Source organism: Hylobates moloch, unplaced genomic scaffold, assembly GCF_009828535.3.
Source record: "Hylobates moloch isolate HMO894 unplaced genomic scaffold, HMol_V3 SCAFFOLD_1, whole genome shotgun sequence".
NCBI lineage: Eukaryota > Metazoa > Chordata > Mammalia > Primates > Hylobatidae > Hylobates > Hylobates moloch.
Window position 1 is genome coordinate 73,376,384 of NW_026652276.1, and position 24,701 is coordinate 73,401,084.

The 24,701-nt window shown below is 41.8% G+C and overlaps 1 protein-coding gene across 1 annotated transcript in view; it reads left to right on the forward strand.

Annotated features, from left to right (window-relative positions):
* The window catches only part of LRP2 (LDL receptor related protein 2), a 227,500-nt gene that overhangs the window by 196,292 nt on the left and 6,507 nt on the right, over window positions 1-24,701 (forward strand). The window contains exons 65-76 of the mRNA XM_032753385.2: window positions 383-514; window positions 3,153-3,296; window positions 4,791-4,956; window positions 6,742-6,870; window positions 10,805-11,025; window positions 11,847-12,023; window positions 14,950-15,069; window positions 17,494-17,584; window positions 18,432-18,499; window positions 18,673-18,793; window positions 19,330-19,459; window positions 20,520-20,621. Coding sequence (XP_032609276.1) covers window positions 383-514; window positions 3,153-3,296; window positions 4,791-4,956; window positions 6,742-6,870; window positions 10,805-11,025; window positions 11,847-12,023; window positions 14,950-15,069; window positions 17,494-17,584; window positions 18,432-18,499; window positions 18,673-18,793; window positions 19,330-19,459; window positions 20,520-20,621 — 1,601 coding nt within the window. The remainder of the gene's footprint in view (window positions 1-382; window positions 515-3,152; window positions 3,297-4,790; window positions 4,957-6,741; window positions 6,871-10,804; window positions 11,026-11,846; window positions 12,024-14,949; window positions 15,070-17,493; window positions 17,585-18,431; window positions 18,500-18,672; window positions 18,794-19,329; window positions 19,460-20,519; window positions 20,622-24,701) is intronic.

Below are 24,701 nucleotides of genomic sequence, written 5' to 3' on the forward strand. Positions count from 1 at the left end.
TGTTCCTGAAGCTGGTTAGCAGAAGTGAAGGGACACCGAACAATACAACACAACATATGCCTTCTGAAAGGGAAAATGTGCTCTGCTATTGCAGAGTCATAGAGTTTAAATCCTGTCTCCGTTGCTTATCAGCTTTGGGACTGTGGGCTTAATCGTCCATACCTCTTAAAGTCTTTTGGCAAGATTAAACAAGGAAAATATTTGGAAAGCATGTGAAACAGTATCTGAAACTTAGTGTTTCACAAACGTTTGTATCATTGCTTATTTTCATCTGTACCCTTCTCGGTCCTCATTGCTGGTGAATATGGATTTAAACAGAAGCAAAGTCTCTAAGGAATGGATGGGAGCAGATGTTGCATATTTGGTTTTATTTTGCCTACAGATATCAATGAATGTGAGCAATTTGGGACTTGTCCCCAGCACTGCAGAAATACCAAAGGAAGTTATGAGTGTGTCTGTGCTGATGGCTTCACATCTATGAGTGACCGCCCTGGAAAACGATGTGCAGCTGAGGGTATGATGGGTTCATGCTGGGATTAATTGACTTTTGGGGAAATAAATACTGCTGAGTACACTATACGAGGAAAGAAACTTTAGATTCTCAGAGTTTTTCTTTTCCTTCTTTTTTTTTTTAAACTTGCCAGTTGCTTCTCTTCCAACACCTCTTTAGTCGCTCCTTCTGTCTCTTCCCCTGCCAGCTTAAAACAATAGCTACATCCCCCAACAAATATGTAGCAATTAAAACAAGAGCCAGGTGTTACTTATTATAATGGATTTAGCCTCTTGTCTACCTTGATAAAAACTTCAAAAAGTGGACAAGATGTCATCTTTCTTAAGACTCAAACAACAACAAAAGCTTGCCTATGGGATGGTCATCAATAAAAGGAAGGTAACAAGGCCCTCTAGCTCCCGCTCCACTGAGAAGAGATTTGAGGCCCAATAGTCCAAAAGGGCTCATGAATTGGGGCAAACCAAGGACATATCCATTTTGTATTGTTCATGGACTACTGATCACAGGCAGAAAGGAGTCTGGCACAGTCATAACTTCAATCATAAGTTTTACATTTTAGGTTGATGCCAGTGTCTGACAATCAGGCCTGATAAAAACAGACAAAGAATGTAACTCAGAAGTATTATATTCCAAATTCCAGAGGGCTGATCTAAATCATCATATCCTAGTTAAGAGGCATGGGTCTTTATTTTGAATTTGAAGTTTGTACTAGAGTTTAAGGAACTTGATAAGAAAATAGCACTTTATTTTGTAAATTAAGAGTAAATGGCCAAAATGGCTGTTCAATTTCTTCATACAAATTGAGCTTTTAAAGCATACATTTGACTAGCATACTTACATATTTTACCCTCAAAACACTGTTGACAGTGAATGAAAACTAGAGTGAAAGCATTTGAACAGTTGGTCTGGTAATTAAGCAGCAATTTTTTAAATGTTTAAATCCTTTAACTAAGGATATGACTGAAACAAATTGGAATAGTCATGTAAAACATAATGTCAAGATAGAGGAAATATATAAAATGAACTTCTAAAAGTTACTTAAGTTGGATTCAATTGACATTATGCAAGTAAATTAAACTTAACAAATTCTAGACAGTGCATCTTGGGATGAGTCACCATTAAGTAGCTGTTTTAGGTTAAAAAAATTAAATCAAGGACAAGCAAGGTTTATTTTGTCATTAGCTGGGAGCTAAATTGGGTCATAGAGCTGATTACCTCTAAAAAGAATCATAAAATCTGTCAGGAAACAGTAAGGAATGAGAGTTTTCTGGTAAACTTTTAGTAAGACTATAAAAGTATTTCTTCTGTGAGATAGAATGTCTGCAGTCTTGTCTGTTTTGATGTCAGTAAATAAAAACAATTCAGTGAAAATGAGGACTCTATGTGGGGTTCTCAGTCTAGCTTTGTTCCAAACTACCACTGAATACAAAGAATAAAGAACTGATAATGTCCCTAAGAGACATATTAGCTTTCCACTTGAAGTGGAGAATGTCAAGTCACGGATTTTGCAACCACGTTGGATAGTCAGCTTTATTGATTAACAGAGATAGTCAGATTCCTATAAAAACTCATGTTCTTCAGGTGACCTACAAAATGGGAGAAAATTTTCGCAACCTACTCATCTGACAAAAGGCTAATATCCAGAATCTACAATGAACTCAAACAAATTTACAAGAAAGAAACAAACAACCCCATCAAAAAGTGGGCGAAGGACATGAACAGACACTTCTCAAAAGAAGACATTTATGCAGCCAAAAACACATGAAAAAATGCTCATAATCACTGGCCATCAGAGAAATGCAAATCAAAACCACAATGAGATACCATCTCACACCAGTTAGAATGGCTATCATTAAAAAGTCAGGAAACAACAGGCGCTGGAGAGGATGTGGAGAAATAGGAACACTTTTACACTGTTGGTGGGACTGTAAACTAGTTCAACCATTGTGGAAGTCAGTGTGGCAATTCCTCAGGGATCTAGAACTAGAAATACCATTTGACCCAGCCATCCCATTACTGGGTATATACCCAAAGGACTATAGATCATGCTGCTATAAAGACACATGCACACGTATGTTTATTGCGGCACTATTCACAATAGCAAAGACTTGGAACCAACTCAAATGTCCAACAACAATAGACAGGATTAAGAAAATGTGGCACATATACACCATGGAATACTATGCAGCCATAAAAAATGATGAGTTCATGTTCTTTGTAGGGACATGGATGAAACTGGAAATCATCATTCTCAGTAAACTATCGCAAGGACAAAAAACCAAACACCACATGTTCTCACTCATAGGTGGGAATTGAACAATGAAAACACATGGACACAGGAAGGGGAACATCACATACACCAGGGACTGTTGTGGGGTGGGGGAAGGGGGGAGGGATAGCATTAGGAGATACACCTAATGCTAAATGATGAGTTAATGGGTACAGCACACCAGCATGGCACATGGATACATATGTAACAAACCTGCACGTTGTACACATGTACCCTAAAACTTAAAGTGCAATAAAAAAAAAACTCATGTTCTTTAAAAAGGGGACAGGTACATACTGTGCATTTTATATCCTACTTTATATAAGGAAAGTATAATTCAAACAGATAAAGTAGCCCTTTGTTTATTTACAGGTAGCTCTCCTTTGTTGCTACTGCCTGATAATGTCCGAATTCGAAAATATAATCTCTCATCTGAGAGGTTCTCGGAGTATCTTCAAGATGAGGAATATATCCAAGCTGTTGATTATGATTGGGATCCCGAGGGCATAGGCCTCAGTGAGTATAAACTTTGGCATCTTTCATTGATATTAAGTGACTTTATAGAATTTTAAGGTATTGACTTTTAAAGAATTTATTGTTTAATGAGTGAATTTTGTTGCATTAGTGGAAGAGGAAACTCTTCCAATCCAGCATGCTCCTGATGCCTTAGTGTGGCCTTGAATCCCAGCCAAGCTTTCCTGATTTCTTTCCAAAACTCCTCCCATCACTAGGGTTTATCCTTTCTGGACCATCTCACATCTTCTTGTATTTTGAAATTTCCTTGTCCTTGATACTGCAGATCTTGTTCCTTCCTACCATTGTACGCCTTGAAAATTTCTACTCAGACCTCAAAGACCCAGTTTAATGTCACCACCTCTGTGACAACTTCTATCACTCCTCCTGGCAGAGTTCTATGATTGCTCACCATGAACCTATGTCATTTTATGGCACATGTTACTCTAAGTTATATAGCTAGTTGACCACGTAATATCTTTCTATCCTCTAGACATCTGCTTTTTGGGGACAAAGACTGAATCTAGTTTATCCCTAAATGCCTAGCAGCTAACCCAACATCTAGTACACTCTATGTGGTAGGTGATCAAAAAATTTAGTTGAATGAAGGAAAAAGATGAATAATGCTTATTGTCGAATCTCTCTTGGCTCTATCTGGTGTTGGGGGAGATGACAGTAGGGTAGGAGTCAGAAAACTTGTCTTCTATGCCTGTAAACTTATCTTTTATGCCAGTCTCCCTTATCTACTAGCTTTGTGATCCTAAATAATTGTAACGATTCTCTGAATCTCAATTTTTTTCTACAAAATCAAAGTAGTAATCTCATTCTGTCTGCTTACCTCTGAGAGTTGTTTTGAAGATTGAATGAGATAGTAGATATGAAAGGCTTTGAAAACTATCAATAACTATGCCAATGTAGGATTTATTATTGTTGTATTTTCACGCATATTCATGCAATACAATACACTTTTCAAGAATGGTGCATACCTAGGAAAGCAGCAGGTGTCCAGTGCATCCCTCTACAGTCACAGTCTTCCTATGCTTTTAACATGCGTGCTGTCCACCATCCTTCTGTCTGTACATAAAATAGGACTTCTCATTGACATGGCTTCTTTATTGCATCTGATCTTGAGTACGCTTTCAAATTCTCAACAGCCTGCCCTGGTTTATCTCTATACATTCTGTTTTGGAAACTAGAACTTGATCCTAATAAGAGTAAATAAGCACTTTGTTGAAATACGTTTAAATGAATCACTTTTAAATAGAGATGACTAAATCTCACTAAGTTCTCAGTTGAAGCATTTGTAGCTCATAGCTCAAGTTTGATAGGTTTTAAGGTTTGATTATACTGATGTCATTGAATTATTCATATTATAACAATAGTGAGGAGGGAGGTAGAGATGTCAATAAATGAACAGTACTTCACCTGATTAGACCCCTGTTCTTCCTTTACTTGATGCTGTTGATATGAAACTGACCTGTGTGTCTTCCTCTGTAGGTGTTGTGTATTACACTGTGCGAGCAGAGGGCTCTAGATTTGGTGCTATCAAACGTGCCTACATCCCCAACTTTGAATCTGGCCACAATAATCTTGTGCAGGAAGTTGACCTGAAACTGAAATATGTAATGCAGCCAGATGGAATAGCAGTGGACTGGGTTGGAAGGTAAATTTGTCATACATTCCCCCCTTACCTGTTCTGTTTTCCTGGTTAGAGTTCTCTACTGCACTCCATGGCCCATGAGTGAGTCTGGGCCTGGATGTGAGTGCGCTCAGCCATGGGTGCAGCTGGGCAATGGTTGGGCTTGCTGAAGCCCCAGAAACCACCTCCACTTACCCCAGCATGTCATGGAGACATTATCATATCCTGTATTCTTTGTGGGCCATGAAAAAAATTGGGAAAGCACCTAGGTCAAGACTCACTATTATATCCTACATATAATAGTGAATATTATATTTACTGTAAGTGAATAGCATTCTTGCCAACAGAGGTTTGGATTCCAAAATTAACTTCCAGTATGGCAGCACTGTTCATTTTGTGAAGAAATGGGACAGGCTCACAATTCTCCCAGCAAAGCAGTTGAGATGAAACTTTTTTTTCTGTGGTAGTTATCTTGGGGATGAACAATCCGCATCTTGTGTTTTTAACAGGCTTGTAGTTAAAACAGATTGGAAATTTGACTTTCCTGTTTAGTCTTTGGAATTGATTTAATAGAATGTCAGTCTCTTCTGTTCTTCTAGACCTAGTAGCCCAGGGACCAGAGCCACACATTTTGGATGGTTTTTAAGTAGAATTTAAGTAGGGTTATCATCAGGTAGGTATGTGAGGTACAAACGGATGTGGAGAAGTTAGTAAGCTCATTCTTCAAGGAAGAGGTTTGCACTGACTTACATTGGTGGGAAAATGATTCCTTGAAAATGAACTAATAGTGCAAACATGTTTGAGGGGTGAAGATTCAGGAGTCACAGCCCTCCTGGAGAATGGATAGTTATTTTCAGTGTAAATTCTTTTTCACCTTTTAAAAAATGTGGCTGGTGTTCCTGGAAGACTTGAGCATCTTTGAAGAAGCTAATTGGGTACCACTGTGCCTGCAGGCTAACAGGAGACTCATTTCAGCATTGTCAGTCAAGAAACAGGGCCTTAGAGTAAGTACTGTTGCTAGAGTGAGGAACTCAAAACTTCAGACATTAACACTCTCTTCTGAAAACCAACCAGGGAATGGCAGATCTGTCTTCTTATTTGAAATTTTACCTCTTTCTCAGCCTTAATGAATAAGAGAATTAAGAAAGTGGTGGAACTTTTTCTGCTTGTAAGAGACTGAGACCTGCAGCCTCAGAAGTGGAAATAAGACAGGACAGTCTTGCTGAGTTTGTTATTTTGAAAGGCTGTTTCCACTCATCTTTGAGCTGACACCAGGTTCCTATTGATTCTAACGGTGCTCTTTCCTGAGGAGGAAATAGACTCATGGGCAGTCAGAGTTAAGGCACCAGCCCCACGGTGCCTTATGACTTCTAACTAGAAGCCCATGTATAATAATAATGCCAGCCAGAGGCCAGTCTGACTGCTGTGTCTATGGTAGTTATCTTGGGGACGAGCAATCCACATCTTGTGTATTTAGCAGGCTTGTGGTTAAAACAGATTGGAAATTTGACTTTCCTGTTTAGTCTTTGGAATTGAGTTAATTCCATTGCGGATCCTGTGTGATTCAGGTGCTTTGGCTGTTGGGCAGGAGTCTCCTCAATTCCTTACTCTTCCAAGTGTAACTTGCCAAAGATGTCCCCTTGGCTGGAGTCCCCCAAGAGAGGTGGACTATGCTCTGATGATAGGTATCTTGAGTAGCTTTCTCACCAGCCAGAACTTTCAAACGAAATGCTCTCATATTCAAACCACTTACCCTGTAATGATTACTCTAGGCTTTGCAGTTGTTTAACTTTGTCCTTCTGAATTCAGGCATATTTACTGGTCGGATGTCAAGAATAAACGAATTGAGGTGGCTAAACTTGATGGAAGGTACAGAAAGTGGCTGATTTCCACTGACCTGGATCAACCAGCTGCAATTGCTGTGAACCCCAAACTAGGGTAAGTACTTGGAGAAGTCTTCAGTGTTCTAGATATTTCTCCCTGGATTCTCATCAAATTCCATGTTTCTTATAATGTTTTTTCCTAGTTATACTGAAATTGTGCCCTTCAGGTTTTTGGGAGAAGTATCTATGACTGTTTCAAGAATTATAACATGCCCTTGGGGTCAAATAGGACCAACCATTTCTGATGGGGAAATTCCTTTAGAACACATCTGAGAATCTCTCTGGTTACATGGATTCCTTGCCAAATCAGAGCTCTGAACTCTAAAGTTTTTTGTGGATATAACTGTTTTAAGTGAAGGTTTCAACAGAATTGTTTTTCCTTTCATTTGGATATTTTAAAGTAACTCATTCATTGAAATCCAGCTAGGGATTTGGTCATATTTCATTAAAAAATTAAACATTTATATCCAAAATATATAAATATTTAAAATGACACATGTATAAATATATATTATCCATTTGTACAAATGTTCCAATTTGCAGTTTATCTATAAATCATCTCAATGTAAATGAGAACAAGTTTTGTTATTTTTCTCTACATTTCAAGACATTTATTTGAATAATCACTAAGCTGAAATGACTTGGTATTTACATATTAGTTTAGCTTCAGAATAGTGACACTTGAAAAAAGTTTTTTGAATGACCCCAAATAATTTTCCTACTTTGGCAGGACCAGTCTAGCCCTCTGTAGATATGCCAGTATTTGTAGGTAGAACACTATGAGCTGTTATTACTTTAATTCTGTTATATTTCGTATGTTAAATCATACCCTCAGAAACTCAGCAATGAAATACAAAAAATACTTGACTGATAAGATTAACCTGTAATGAGGACTTGTCCTCAGCATTTGTCATTGCTGCTTATATCTTATCTACACAATATATTAGGAGCAAAGAGATGCAGTGTGTTCTATGGTGTGAATGATGTGACTGTTTCCAGTGTGCCGTTTAATTTTTTCCTCTGTAACTAATGTTTAAATTCATCTGATATTATGATCATACTCTGATATCCCTCCACTATTTTTTTCATAGAAATTCTTCTTTTTTTAAATTTTTTTGGAGATGGAGTCTTGCTCTGTTGCCCAGGCTGGAGTGCAGTGGCGTGATCTTGGCTTACTGCAAACTCTGTCTCCCAGATTCAAGTGACTCTCCTGCCTCAGCCTCCTGGCAACTGGGATTATAGGCACCCATCACCACACCGGGCTAATTTTTGTATTTTCAGTAGAAACAGGGTTTCACCATGTTGGGCAGCCTGGTCTTGAACTCCTGACCCCAGGTGATCCATCTGCCTCGGCCTCCCAGAGTGCTGGGATTACAGGTGTGAGCCACCACACCCGGCCAGAAATTCTTATTTTAGTCTTTGTAATTCCTTTCTCTCTGCAATGGCTCAGTGTAGTCCTGTGAGAGATAGGAAGTAAGAAAGGAGTGAGAAAGGGTTTCACTGCCTAAGGCCTCCAGACCTGACCTACAACCTCCTCATTTCATGATCCATTTGAAAGGCTCATCATCCATAAGTTTTATAAGCATAAGCATATATGATGTGTTAAACCTTCCTACAGCTTCTGTGGTATAAGATCTGCCAGTGGGTCCAAAGGATGATGAAGGTGATAACTACTGATAATACCACCAACAGCAATGAAAAGTGCCAACAGTTATTATATTCTTGCTGTGTGCCAGCTACTCTGCTAAGTGTCCTACATATATAAACTCATTTGAATCGTACAAAGGATCTATAAATTAGTCATAGGTTTCTATCCCTTATTTACATAGATGGGTAAAATAACACCATGCTCCTTTAGACAGCAACTGTTGACTATAATATAAGATAGAAAGGGAGAATTGTCATGAGGAAACTGCTGAAAAACACTGTGATAGTTCTCCTACCTTACAAGGGTCCAGGGAAGCTCTATGGAGAAAGTAGCACTGAACTGAATGTTGAAGGTTGGGATCCACTGGTAGTATAACCAGTGATAAAGTATGTGACATGTGAGGTCAGTGTGGGTGAGAGTGAGAAGGGCCACTTCCCGGAGAAAGTGGGACTGACATGGAACCTGGACGGTTGTCTTGGGTACTGATAGGCAAAGGAGCCAGGCCGGCTGTTCAGAAGCTCAGGGAATAGCATAAACGAAGTCATGGAGGAAACAAAAATCATTCTGTGTACCTTTTGTGTGTTTTTTCCATTCCATTCCCTACCTTTTGTTTTTTTTTAGTTTTGAGTAATTTAATACTTTTTAATTTAAATTAAATTGAATTAATTAATTTATTTATATAGACAGGGTCTTGCTCTGTCACCCAGACTGGAGTGCAGTGGCATGATCATAGCTCACTGCAGCCTTGAACTCCTGGGCTCAAGCAGTCCCCTGCCTCAGCCTTCTACTTACACACCACCACGCCTGGCTTATTATCTTTAAAAAAACAGCTTATATAATTCACATATGCTATGTATGGTATGATACAACTTACCCATTTAAAGTGTACAATTCACTGGCTTTTAGTATATGCAGAGTTGTGTATCCATCATCACAATCAGTTTTAAAGCATTTTCATCACCCTACAAAGAAACCCTGCTCCTCTGAGCCACCATTTTCCTGCCCTCAGTAACTGCTAATCTACTCTCTGTCTCTATAGATTTGCCTATTCTGGACATTTCCTACAAATGGAATCCTACAGTATGTGGTTCTTTGTGACTAGCTTCTTTCACATGTGTGTCATTTTTAATGAAAACCAAACAAGGTGGTATTTACCAGTTGTTGAGACTTTAAAGGCCCCTGGCTGCATTTTTTCCCGAGCCCAGTTTGTCTAAAATCCATGCATTCATCAGTAGAATTTAAAACTTGGTCTATGCCTGACGACTGGTTTAGACTAGAGCTTGCAAAGCAGCGGCTGGTGGGCCAAATATGGCCCATAGGACGTATTTGGCTGGGACAACACAGAGCTTTAAGATTTTTTTTTTTTTTAATATAGTGCTGACATTTAAAATTTAAGAAAAGAAAGAAAATCTGTATTTCTTGCTTTGGAAATCAGAGGAACGGATTACACTGGGTAGGTCTGCCTTCCTGGGCACGGACAGGAGCTCTTACACAGGGTCTTGCTCTCCCCATTGCTTGATATTTACAACCAGGATCTCTCCTCATTCATCTTACATACCTGTTCCTCTCCAGGTATTTGAAATCATGCAATCCCTGGTCTAGGTAACTCAATGTCAGATCATCTTTGCTTACATAGACCCTTGCTCTACAATTAATTATTAACTGGATGCAAAATACATATTTAAAAAGAGTTGCCGGGTGTGGTGGCTCACTCCTGTAATCCCAACACTTTAGGAGGCTGAGGTGGGCAGATTGCTTGAGTCCAGGAGTTCAAGACAAGCCTGGGCAGCACTGGTCAAACCACATCTCTACTAAAAACACAAAAAACTAGCCAGGCATGGTGGCACATGCCTGTAGTCCTAGCTACTCAGGAGGCTGAGATGAGAGGATCGCTTGAGCCCAGGAGTGTAGTGAGCTATGATTATGTCGCTGCATTCCAGCCTGGGCAGCAGAGTAGCTCCATGAAGATAGAAATCTTTGTATGTTTTGTATGTTTTGTTCTCCGATAGATCCCAAACACAGAACAGTGCCTCTCACACAGGCCTTCAATAATATTTCTTGAAGAGTGAACAGCTTTCATAATGCATTTTCAAGGGTCTGAGTATGCATCCTTTGGCCAATTTCTATTAAGGAGGTGCAATTTTCAAGAAGGATAAATCACACATGCGCTTGTGCCCCTATTTTTGCTCCCCATCTTCTGTAAAATATAAAACTGGTGTCACTGAGCACCCACGTCCCTGAGATAAACAGTTGGTTTCCCTGTAGGTAATGCCCTGTACTCTGCCGTAGTGGAGAAGTCCTACCAGGTGAGATGCTACAGTGAAGAAATCTTCTGTTATAGGCTTATGTTCTGGACTGACTGGGGAAAGGAACCTAAAATCGAGTCTGCCTGGATGAATGGAGAGGACCGCAACATCCTGGTTTTCGAGGACCTTGGTTGGCCAACTGGCCTTTCTATTGATTATTTGAACAATGACCGACTCTACTGGAGTGACTTCAAGGAGGACGTTATTGAAACCATAAAATGTGATGGGACTGATAGGAGAGTCATTGCAAAGGAAGGTTAGAAATGAGTTAGGAAGTAATATATTAAATTAATAATTAATATGTTTCTAATGTCTTTGCCTGTTTTCTCAAGAAGGAGCCCTGCTCTTAGGAAATGGCTTATATAGTTTTTTAGATACCACCCCTCCACCCCCACCAACTCCCACCTGCTGAATTAAATGCAGATGGGTTCATTAGCAATAATTAAATCCTTTTTGTCCTTTTTATACAACTTAAAAAAAAATGCTTCTCAGCAGAAGATATTGAAATAACTGAGTTTCCTGTTAGGTTGCCCCAGTAGAGGTGGTTTCATGTGTATCATATCAATGTTAATTCATGTCTAACCACTTCTGGACACGTTGATTTTCACTTTACTAGATTGCCCAGTATGCACAACTGTAAATATCTAGAAGGAGAGGAATATTTTTTGTTGTTGTTGTTCAGACTCTGCAGAATTGCAATGACCCAGCACATATCACATTTTTCCTATTTGGTCAGATAGATGTCTTATGTTCAAAAGAAAACATAAAATCTTGCCATGTAAATTGTTTTCCAAAAATGCAATAAAATCAGTAACTTGAAAGTGAGCTAGGGCCCTGTGATTGGTGTTGGGTGGTGACATCAATGTGGTTTAATTTCTATCTTCTTGACCTCCTAGTGCAGCACACTTTCACAGTCCCATGTATCTATAGTCAGCCTGAATATTCCCAGAGCTTCAAGGCATTGTATGAGGGAGTAATTCAAGCAGAATGACATCAGATCTAGAAGTAGTAGTAGGGTGTAGTGGGTGTTTTCTTTTCAATAACCTTCTGTTTTGTTTTTCCCCTGTGGGTAAGCAGCAATGAACCCTTACAGCCTGGACATCTTTGAAGACCAGTTATACTGGATATCTAAGGAAAAGGGAGAAGTATGGAAACAAAATAAATTTGGGCAAGGAAAGAAAGAGAAAACGCTGGTAGTGAACCCTTGGCTCACTCAAGTTCGAATCTTTCATCAACTCAGATACAATAAGTCAGGTAATCACCAACTTTGGTATAAGATGCTCCTCATTACTTGGAAACCTTATTTCAAAATAATGGCTATATTGCTGGAAGATGGCGATAGATAACAACAGGCTAATCTCTTGGTGCGTGAAAGGGGTATGTGTGTATGTACATGTGCTGGGGGAGAGGGACGTTTTAACCATTTTAACCAAAGAAAGATAAAATTGGAGGTCAAATGAAATTATGCAAACCACCAGCAGGTAAGTAAAAATGTATTAGCCCTCATTGTTGTTTGGAGTTATGGATATGTACTTCTAGGCCACAGAATCCAGCAGACGTCAGTCCCCTGCTAAGTGTGAGTTGGGTTAACAAGTCACAAAATGGGTTTCATAGGCATCAGAAATCTTATCCTTCCCATTGCAAGGCTAGGCTAGTCAAGTCAACATGAGATATGTAGGTCTTAGTTTAAAATGGCCAGTCATGTGCATTCCTACCCGCTCCCCTCTGTCTCTCTTTCCTAGTTCTGGGCCCTGCTTCCTCAGGTTACCTGTGCACTCATTCATCCTTCAGCAGTGTATGGAGCAAGATGAAAGGCAAAGGGAAGTGAGGACAGGAAATAGCCTTTTACTAAGTTCTTATGTCAAATTCTCTCTTCAGTGTTAATTCAGACATCTATTACTTCAATTACTTTATAAAGACCTTGCAAACCTTATAAAGACATTTTATTCTCATCTCAAATAAAGAAACTGAAGCTGAGACAGATTTAGTAACTTGTGTGCCTAAGTCATATAACAAATGGGTGAGTTTTAATCTCAGAAATGAAATAATTTTTAGGTTCAATTCTATCCAACCCAAAACTCAGCATCTTGCTATATTGGCCCAGTATTCAGTATGCCAAAGCCCCAGGTTGAATGCTATGGATATGTGGCCTTTGACAAGTTACTCCCTTCCTGTCCCCATATGTGAGCCATGGGTGGAATCGGGGATCGTCTTGAGTCTGCTGATATTTTGAGACCCTGATCAGCCTTGAAAAATTGCAACTCAAAGCTGAGACTCCCATGAGATGACAGGAGTGGCAAATGCCTTTTCTAGGGCATGGCTTCCTTGTTTTGGAAGTAGTATCACCTCTCTCCAAAACACTCCAGAATACTCCAGACCCTACCAACAGAGTAGCTTTTGTGTCCTAAGTGCCCTTGCAGCTCTCACACTTGGCAATTTTAAAGGTAGGAGAGGAAGGCACAGTACACCTGGAAAGGCCATCGCCCCTCCCTACCGCCTCTGGACCCTGAGGAGAAGGCAGAGGAAAGTGTGGAGGCTGCCCCTGAGGGAAAAGCATCTCAGCCAGCTGATGCTCAGGGAAGGGCGGCTCCTTTGGAAAGTGCCGGTGGAGTGGGGGTGGGGTGGGGAGTACAGCCCCAGCCCAGCTTGTTTGAACCAAGAGTTCTGAAATTTGAGCATGCCTCAGAATTATCTGGAGAGCTAGTTAAACATAGATTATGGGCCCCATCTGTTGCACTTCTGATGCAGTATGCCTGAGGTGGCCTAAGAATTTGCGTTTCTAACAAGTTCTCCTGTGACGTTGATGCTGCTGGTTCAGTGACCACATTTTGAGAACCGCTGCTCCAGTCCCTTGCTTCTCAGGGTGTGGGCCATGGGCCAGGAGTCTTGGGATCCTATGGGAGCTGGCTAGAAATGCAGTCTCTCAGGCCCACCCCAGACCTTCTGAATCAGAATCTGCATTTTAGCAAGATTCCCCAGGTGGTTGGTAGCACATTCAAGTTTGAAAAGCTCCACTCTGGAGCGCCGACGAAATGGTAATGAGACAGATATTGATGGAGGCTTTTGGAAGATGTCTAATTTATAGCTATGCTTTGTGGTTACATCTTGAATGACGGACAATCAGGATCACAGAATCTTAGTCTGAGAAGGAATGTAAAGATTATCCACTCCAGTACAACCCTTGGATAAATCATAATATATGCTAAGGTAGAATTAATAAGATTCTAGACTTACCTAGGGAGCTTTTAATGATAATACTTGAGCTCTATCCCAGACCAATTTAAATCTGAATCTCTGTGAATGGGCATCAATAGGTTTTGCTTGTTTGTTTGTTTGTTTTTTGAGATGGAATCTTGGTTTGTTGCCCAGGCTGGAGTGCAGTGGTGCGATCTCGGCTCACTGCAAGCTCCGCCTCCCGGGTTCATGCCATTCTCCTGCCTCAGTCTCCCTGGGACTACAGGCACCTGCCACCACGCCCAGCTAATTTTTTTGTATTTTTAGTAGAGACAGAGTTTCACTGTGTTAGCCAGGTCTCGATCTCCTGACCTCGTGATCCGCCCAAAGTGGCCTCCCAAAGTGTTGGGATTACAGGCGGGAGCCACCGCGCCTGGCCTGGCATCAATAGTTTTGAATAGCTCCCAGGTGATTATGAGGAATCATTGCTCTAAATTCCCTTTTCTTGCAATTAAGGTAACTGAACCCCAGAAGAAATGTCTCCTTGGAGGGTTGGGGTGGAAATCACATCCAGTATACTTTGGATAGACCATATGTTATGATCTGTCCAGTTTTGGGTAGTGACAAATGCTGGCATAACATGTGGATCTCACTGGTCTTTTGAACCATCTCAAGTTGCTTAGCACTGAGTAGATTTTGAGGTTAGGCGGTGAACTAGATACCCACCTACCAAACCTCTCAGGGCAGCAGAGAAGATAAGTGATGCCAATAGAAAATGTGAGTGGTACAGAAATTGGCCAGAGGGCCCAGAGAGGGACTATCCCACTGCAGTGTGGTGGCAGAGATCATAGTGTAAATGAGGGTGAGTAGCCAGCTGACATGTGGACTAGAGGTATTGAGAGGCTGCCTACGCTCTGCTGTCACCTGGCAGAGCCACTTCCAGTTGCTGGGTATTCACGTTATTCATTCTGTCAGGACCTAACTGCTGTTCTTATCCACTTTCCAGTGCCCAACCTTTGCAAACAGATCTGCAGCCACCTCTGCCTTCTGAGACCTGGAGGATACAGCTGTGCCTGTCCCCAAGGCTCCACCTTTATAGAGGGGAGCACCACTGAGTGTGATGCAGGTAGGAGCACTGCCTGAGCAGCCACGGGGGCCTGGGAGCACTCCTCTGCTGCCTTCAGGAGTCAGAAGAATCCCTGTATGCTGGATCCTTTGCAGCAGAGTGGGGATGGCTGGAAGGAGGGATAAGGGATGTGAGAGGTATGAACAGAGTTGAGTGGGACTTAGGGGGCAAACAGAACTGTGTTCCAGTGACTGCTGAGAATTATTTGCTAAGATCTGCAGAAATATAGACCCAGTGTCCCTAAATCTATTGCTGTGTTGTTTTGTAAAGACATTTTGAAGAGTGAGTTTTTATAAGACCTCTACCTCAAGCTGGATTCCCATTGCTCCAGAATCCACTCAACCTTAACTGTAGCTCCTCAGGATAGAGAACCATGTTCAGTTTTGACAACTGAAAAAGGGCTGCCTTTTGAAAAGTACTTTATATTATCAGGAGATGAAGACCAGCATGAGGAAGCTGTGGTTTAATTCTAGTCCCAAACGCTGTGGGTGATCTATTCTTGGCAAGACTTTTTTTCAATGACTCTTTTAAGGAGTTAATAAGCCGGATGGGGGCGAATAACTCGTGTCCCTAACTAGCATCCGGTGCTGGAAAAGCCTGTGAAAAAGTCATCCTGCAATTCACTAGCGGCCCATTTTATGGCTCACAGCCTCGGGGCCTTTCCCCAGTTTTAGCTGATGGGGAAAGGAAAACGCTTAACCACCTTCTACCACCAGGGGGAGCAGGCAGTTAGACCAGGAACCACCCTTTGACTCATTCCAAACAGGCTGAGGAGTTGGCAGGTTTAGGTAATGAATCCAGGGAGAAAAAACTGCTTCTTGTCTCCCCTCTTCCCCTATACTCTTGCACTCATCCCAGCACTACTGGGGAAATATTGGTAGGGATCCAATATTTCGAGCCACATTTGGAACAAAATGACAATTTCAGGCTTTGAGATTTGTTCCATGCCGTGGATAGATTGTTTTGCACTTACTGCAATTTCACATCGTAGGAGCGGTGTGGTCCTGGTTGTCACCTCATCTACTACTTTTCTCATTTAAACTTTTTGCCAAGTGGATTTTATTAAGATTCTTGTTTTAAAGAACTTTAAGCGAAGTAAGCACACGAATGGTGGCAGTCATTCCATATAGGGCCTCGGTCTGGTATAATAATTAAGCAATTGGCCGGGCGCGGTGGCTCACGCTTGTAATCCCAGCACTTTGGGAGGCCGAGGCGGGCGGATCACGAGGTCAGGAGATCGAGACCACAGTGAAACCCCGTCTCTACTAAAAATACAAAAAATTAGCCGGGCGTGGTGGCGGGCGCCTGTAGTCCCAGCTACTTGGAGAGGCGGAGGCAGGAGAATGGTGTGAACCCAGGAGGTGGAGCTTGCAGTGAGCCGAGATTGAGCCACTGCACTCCAGCCTGGGCGACAGAGCGAGACCCTGTCTCAAAAAAAAAAAAAAAAATTAAGCAATTAGTCCAGTGAGATTTCTTGAGTGCCAGCTATGTGCCGGGCACTGTTATAAGTGCTGGAGGTAACAGAATTGAACAAAACAGACAAAACCCCCTGTGTATATTGAGTTTACATTCTAAGAGGACAATAAATAGAGAAGTCAATAAATATATAGTAGGTCATGTGGTACTATGGAGAAAATAAAGGCAGGGGAAGAGGGATGAGGATGGGGTGGGTGGGGATTCTCCTTTAGATAGTGTTCAGGGAAGACCTGTCTGATACAGTGAACATTGAGTAGAGACTCAGACCGAAGGACTGAGCCAGGAGGGTGTCTCGACTCTTTAAATAATATACACATGTGACCTACACTTATTAAGCATCTTCAACATATAAGACACTGAAGCACTAATTCCCCATCAGGCACATCCTGGGAGTATGTACGGGCCTAGCTGGGAGCAGGGACTTGGAGTAAGGGCAGTTTGGGAGGACTTGAAAACTCAGGAGCTCTCTAGCTAGCTGCCTATCAAATATCTCTATATCTGTAGCTATGTGACTGCCTGTGGACTGATCAATTACTGACGCTTTGGTGTCTTTAGTTGAAGTTTCAAGGTGGGCCTACGTTAAACTCTTGATTTTAACTGGGTTCACGGAGGAGAATTCTGAAAACTTCAAATGAGAATGTGAACATTTTAAGAGATTATTTTACCACTAGTTTCCTGTAACTATTAATATATGTGCTCCAGAGTCTAGTACCTCTCCACTGTTTTGGGGGAAAATTCTATAAACTGCCCCCTTTCTTTCCATTAAATGTATGTTACCCTCCAAGACCTTAAGGAAACTCACTGGACTTAGGGGAAGGTAAGCTTTGACAGGGAGACTAATTGGCTGGCCCGCCCCTCCTCCCACCCCTAACCCGGGCCGGTTTGCATGGTGTGGGCACCCTGCTGAGTACAGCTGACTAACACTTGCATGGCTTTCCCTTCCTGCAGCCATCGAACTGCCTATCAACCTGCCCCCCCCATGCAGGTGCATGCACGGAGGAAATTGCTATTTTGATGAGACTGACCTCCCCAAATGCAAGTAAGTCTGAATGTTGAGGTCCCAGCTATAGGCTTTGCCTCTTTTGGAGAAATATGAGACCTTAACGTAGACAGGAAAACAAGTATGGGAACCTCACCAGTTCACTAATTCTTACATTTTAACCAGCTTGTCTTCCCTTGAGGGAGTCTACAGAGAACTGAGGCAGTGCTTCTTTAACTAGAATGTGCATAAGAATCCCGTGGAGACCTGGTTCAAGTGCCCATTCTCATGCACAGAGATTCTGCATTTCTAACAAGCTCTGGGTGAGGCCACAGGGTCTTGGACCACACTTTGGGGAGCAAGGAGTTAGAGAATTGGCAGCAGCATTTTCCTACTCACCTGGTATTGTTGATTACAACAGGGCTGTGGGAGAAGAGCTGTCTGCAGGGCTGCTTTAGTACAAGGCACTCAGGATGAGCAGAAAGAGTGGGATGAAGATTCGGAAAGAAGATGACTGTGTTGAGAAAACTCCAACATGGAGCAAGATAAATAGATGTCTTTAAAAAGCATTCAATGAAAGCATATACAAGAAAAAAACATAACCGTGGTTTCCATTTGTACTCTCTAAGGAAGCATTGCATAGATTAGACACCAATAGGTTTTCATGACCAGACTCACCCTATCAGTGCCACAGCTACTCCGTTAAAAGTGAATTTCTAAAATCAGAGCACTGTTCTTTCTGCTTGTCTTCTCTTGGCAGAATAAACAGAAGTCGTGCAGGATACATTGTCTGTTCAACATGTAATTTATGCAATCAAAGCTCTCTCTACTTCAGGATGTGCTCAGAAAAATGCAGTAGAAGCCTAAGAACATAACAGCTAGTGAATGATTTGCTTTTTCCTTTCAGGTGTCCTAGCGGCTACACTGGAAAATATTGTGAAATGGCGTTTTCAAAAGGCATCTCTCCAGGAACAAGTAAGTTTTAAGAATGTGAGCAACCTGGAAATACTCATGGCCCCTACATTGAATGCTGTCACAGCTTCTTTTCTACTTGACCCAGTCTTTGAAGAAGTGGTTCTAGCCCCCAGTTTCTGCCAGGATTGCGGGCTCCCATGTGTTGATGTGTTCTCTGCTCTCTTCTTCTATAGCTGCAGTAGCTGTGCTGTTGACAATCCTCCTGATCGTCATAATTGGAGCTCTGGCAATTGCAGGATTCTTCCACTATAGAAGAACTGGCTCCCTTTTGCCTGCTCTGCCCAAGCTGCCAAGGTCAGTTTCATTATGGGGAATGTTGATGTTTGAAGCCTAATTCATGTGAAGCCATGTGAAGGACTTAGTTTTCTTTCTAAGTTAAAAAAGCACAATAAGCAGTTCACCTATTCCACAGAAACAAAAATAGTGAGGATGTAAAGCAGTCACTTCAAATCACAACTTCTTAGTCAAGTGCTTCTCTAAAGCCTGAGTGACAAGTTGTGTTTTGTAGTCCAAATGGTTGTGCCTACTGGTAGGTGTTCAGGTCAGAGAGGAGTGAAAAGGCAGCTATGTGATGGCCCAGGCTTTATCCTTCTATGTGCTGGACTCTTTTTCTTTTAGATCTCATGGTTCAGGAATGTGCTTTAACGTTTCCAGGTAGCTAAGGGAACTTACTACCATATTTGACAGTGTAAATTGAGAGTGGGAATTGAGCATTACATTTGAGGAAGATTTGGCAGTGTGGAGGAAAGGGTACTATTGTGAAAGGTTGTATTTGTTGTTTTTGTTGTTGTTTTAAATAACAAGACACTGTTTTGGTTACTTCTTTCCAGCTTAAGCAGTCTTGTCAAGCCCTCTGAAAATGGGAATGGGGTGACCTTCAGATCAGGGGCAGATCTTAACATGGATATTGGAGTGTCTGGTTTTGGACCTGAGACTGCTATTGACAGGTCAATGGCAATGGTGAGTATGGTTTCAAAATGATTATTCGAAGGTTGTCATTTATAGAATAAATACTTTTTATAAAGAATAAAATTCACCTAGAGAAGACTGAAACACAGTAGTAGGCCTCTCAGAATAAAGTCTGCACTACACAAGTTAGGAAACATTAGGTTTGTTGCTGAAAGGTGTCTAAAAACATTGGTAATAAAATTGGAATTTACTCCAGCTCTAAGCCACGCTGTCGAATTGGAATCATGAACAGTCTGAAGTTTAACTTGAATATTGAAGAGCTTTCTGGGTTTTTTTGAGGGTGGTGTGTGGGGAGGACATGATATTTCGTTTTTATTTGATGACTTTTATGTGTATAAAAGGAGTAGGGAACTACATTTTTCCTAGTGTCATATATTTTTCTGCCAATGTATGGTGATGAAATAAACAGTGATTTTAGAGTTGGCGTTGGTCCAGACCACGGCTCTGCCACCTACTAAGTATGTGACAATAGACATGGAGCTTGATATCTCTGACCCTCATTGTCCCTATTTGTAAAACAGGTACAATAATACCTCCTGGGAGGACCAAACGAAATACTTTATGAGGGGGCTGCCACAGTCTTGGCACTGAGGGGGCTTTCTGTAATCAGTATTGGGAAACCACTTTCAGAATTTTGTCTCTCCCTCAAATCTTTCATTGTTTTCCTTCCCTGAAAATATTATATTATCCATTCTTTTTCCTTCCCCTCTCTCCTTATTCTTCTTTTCTTCTTCCACCGTTATCCTTTTCTCTGTTGCCCAGACCCAATTCCCAAGTGAGTTATTTAAGAGAATTTGGATATAAGAAGAATGTTTCCATTTCCTTGAGTTGGTAAATTAGTGCATGTTATGTGACTTTGCATAATAATTTGCCATATAGAGGTCTTGTGTTTTGCTGGCTTTTTTTTTTTTTGCAAGTTCCCTTTTGGGTAACTTTTGGCATAGCACCTACCTCCAGGTGTGAGGAAGGCACCTTTCTTCATGTGTGAACCAGATAAGTATGGCATAATCTCTCTCTCTGTTTCTCTCTCTCTCTCTCTCTCTGCCATCAGAGTGAAGACTTCGTCATGGAAATGGGGAAGCAGCCCATAATATTTGAAAACCCAATGTACTCAGCCAGAGACAGTGCTGTCAAAGTGGTTCAGCCAACCCAGGTGAGAAACCGTACCGTCTTTTCTTTCAGTTACTGCTGTCGCTGGATCTTAATCTATTGAGTCATGTCTTCTTAGGATTTTCCTAACCTTCCCTCCAAAGGGAAGGAAGCATAGTGAGTGGTCCATGCTGCAGCTGCCCTATCTGTAGAAACAGGACCAACCCAAGGACATAAGACTTGAAAACAATCAGAATCCCATTCTGTTGCACAGTGGTGGAGGTTTGGCAGCCATGCCGGGGCTGCTGACCAAGAACCTTTCATTTTGAATGGTGTCAGAGCAAGAGAGGTCTGAGTCCCTTCAGGGGCCTGGGAAACACAGTGCCTGAAGCACCACAGCTTCTCTACAAATACTTGTGAAATGAATGAGTGGAGAATTGTCAGGTCGTTATACAGGAATTTGGGGACTGGGCCCACTCTCTGGTTCTTGCTGCTATCCCAAGCATGTGGTTTGAGGTGGATTAAAGGGAGAGGGACGTCTTAACGCTTGCTGTTGCGATACTTTTCTGAAAAGTACAACGGTCTCTAGAGTTGATGGGCAGATATCTAAATTTCCTTGTTGCAGCCTTGTTGCTCAGTCATCTTTTATTTTTTTTGTGAGCAACAAGGCTGTTTATTTCACCTGGGCGCAGGGGGGCTGAGTCCGAAAAGAGTCAGAGAAGGAAGATAGGGGTGGGGCCATTTTATAAGATTTGGGTAGGTAAAGGAAAATTACAGTCAAGGGGGGTTGTTCTCTGGCGGGCAGGAGTGGGGGTCACAAGGTGCTCAGTGGGGGGAGTTTTTGAGACAAGATGAGCCAGGAAATGGAATTTCACAAGGTAATGTCATCAGTTAAGGCAAGGACCGGCCATTTTCACTTCTTTTGTGGTGGAATGTCATCAGTTAAGGCAGGAACAGGCCATTTTCACTTCTTTTGTCATTCTTCAGTTACTTCAGGCCATCTGGGCATATACATGCAGGTCACAGGGGATGCGATGGCTTAGCTTGGGCTCAGAGGCCTGACATTCCTGCCTCCTTATATTAATAAGAAAAATAACATAAAATAGTATTGAAGTGTTGGGGCAAAGAAAAAATTTTTGGGGGGGTGGCATGGAGAGAGAATGGGCGATGTTTCTCAGGGCTGCTCCAAGCGGGATTAGGGGCAGCGTGGGAACCTAGAGTGGGAGAGATTAAGCTGAAGGAAGATTTTGTGGTAAGGGGTGATATTGTGGGGTTCTTAGAAGAAACATTTGTCGTGTAGAATTATTGGTGATGGCCTGGATACGGTTTTGTATGAATTGAAAAACTAAACAGAATAAGAGAAGGAGAAAAACAGGTATAAAAGGACTAAGAATTGGGAGGACCCAGGACATCTGATTAGAGAGTGCCTAAGGAGGTTCAGCATAGTCCTGCCAGCAAAGATTATTTATTTACTTTAAGAGGGAGTTAAGAGTGGCGGTTTGGGGTTAGCACCAGGAGGTATCAGCTGTGATGGCTTGGAGAAACAGTGTAAACTGGCGGTATAAATAAGAGCAGGGCATTTATGAGTAGTTGACAATGGTGAATAGGAGTATGACTAGACAGAAGATAGTAGGGATGACAAGTTTTTTGGGGTGCAGTCCAAGTTGGTCTGGTGTCTGGAATGAGACTAGGGCTTAATAAAAAGGAGCATCTATACAGGAGCTTAAATGGGCTGTACCCTGTAGCATTCCGAGGACAGGCCTGAATTCTGAGAAGGGAAAGTGGTAAAAGTATTGTCCAGTCCTTTTTAAGTTGGTGGCTGAGCTTGGTGAGGTGTGTTTTTAAAAGACTGTTAGTCCGTTCTACCTTTCTTGAAGATTGAGGACCGTAAGGGTATGAAGGTTTCACTGAATACCAAGAGCCTGAAAAACCGCTTGGGTGATTTGACTAGTAAAGGACGGACCGCTATCAGACTGTATAGAGGTGGGAAGGCCAAGCTGAGGAATTACGTCTGACAGAAGGGAAGAAATGACCGCAGTGGCCTTCTCAGACCCTGTGGGAAAGGCCTGTACCTATCCTGTGAAAGTGTCTAGCCAGACCAAGTGGTATTTTAGTTTCCTGACTCGAGGCATGTGAGTAAAGCTAATTTGCCAGTCCTTGGCGGGGGCAAAACCCCGAGCTTGATGTGTAGGGAAGGGAGGGGGCCTGAATAATCCCTGAGGAGTAGTAGAATAGCAGATGGAACACTGACAAGTGATTTCCTTGAGGATAGATTTCCACGATGGAAAGGAAATGAGAGGTTCCAAGAGACAGGCTAGCGGCTTGTAACCTACATGGAAGAGGTTATGAAATGATGACAGAATAGAATGGGCCTGTGAGGCTGGAAGGAGATATTTTCCTTGGTCTAAGAACCATTTGCCTTGTGTGGGAAGAGACTGATAGGTGGAAGTTTCAGTGGGGGAGTTGGTGGGAGTGACTAATGTGAAGGAGAAAAACTGACCGTGAGGGACAGAAGTTGGAGCGCTAGCTGCGTTTTTAGCTAATTTATCAGCATAAGCATTGTCCTGAGCGATGGGATCTGATGCCTTTTTGATGGCCCTTGAAGTGAATGACTCCAGCTTCCTCTGGAAGTAAAGCAGCTTTGAGAAGCATTTTTATTAAAGACGCATTAATGATAGAGGACCCTTATGTAGTGAGGAAACCTCTTGCGTGGTGGTGCAGGATATGGAAGGCATATATAGTCAGTATACATACTGACGTGTAGTCCCTTTGCAAGAGTGAGGGCTTGACTTAAGGCAATGAGTTTGGCTTGCTGAGAGGTAGCGGAGGGGGGCAGAGTGGTAGCCTCAATGATAGATGTGGAAGATACTATAGCATAGCCTGCCTTTGCTGGTGAGTGGCGATTAGGCCTGGTGGAACTGCTATCAGTAAACCAAGTGTGTTCAGGATGACGAACAGGAGAAAAGGAAATATGGGGAAATGGGGTGAATGTCAGGTGGATCAGAGAGATATAGTCATAGGGGTCAGGTGTGGTATCCGGAATAATGTGGGAGGCCGGATTGAAGTCTGGGCCAGAAACAATGGTAATCGTGGGAGATTCAACAATAAGTGAGTATAGCTGAAGGAGCCGGGGAGCAGAAAGTATATGCATCAGGTGGGAGAAAGAAAATAGATTTTGGAAGTTATGAGAACTGTAGAGAGTGAGTTGAGCATAGTTTGTGATTTTGAGGGCCTCTAAAAGTATTAAAGCAGTGGCAGCCGCTGCACACAGACATGAGGGCTAGGCTAAAACAGTAAGGTCAAGTTGTTTGGACAGAAAGACTATAGGGCGCGGTCCTGGCTCTTGTGTAAGAATTCTGACTGCACTAACCATGCCTAGGAAGGAAAGGAGTTGTTGTTTTGTAGAAGGGATTGAGGTTTGGGAGATTAGTCGGACACGATCAGCAGGGAGAGCACGTGTGTTTTTATGAGAATTATGCCGAAATAGGTAACAGATGAGGATGAAATTTGGGCTTGACTGAAGTAATGGGGGCCATCTGTGAAGCCTTGTGGCAGTACAGCCCAGGTAACTTGCTGAGCCTGATGGGTGTCAGGGTCAGTCTAAGTGAAAGTGAAGAGAGGCTGGGAGGAAGGGTGCAAAGGAATAGTAAAGAAAGCATGTTTGAGATTCAGTCAGTCATCTTTAAGAAGAGCTTGGAGATGAAATAGGAATATAGGTGAAGGGAATAACTTTTTATAAGGTCTGCATCAATAGCCCCAGCACCACTTTTACTGCTTGTCAACTGCAAACATATGTCTCCTTTGTCACAACAACTATGGCCTTAGTGACAATGAATAACTGTCATTGTTAACACCTATGCTCCTTTTGAACTCGAGATATGGCACATTTTAATACAGAAGCTAGAAATGTTTATTTTACAAATATTTTGTGATTTTAAGATCAGAAATGTTTAAATCTTGAAAGCATTTTCCCTGATCCTTTGACAAACAGATATGAAAACTTTAATCACATGATAAAACAGATATGACATTTCATTTGACATCTTCACTTAAAATGAGGCCACGTATACAAATGCATATCCAAGTTTGAGAATAAACAAGTAATGAATGTGAAAATATAGGAAAAGGAGTGAATTGTCTACCT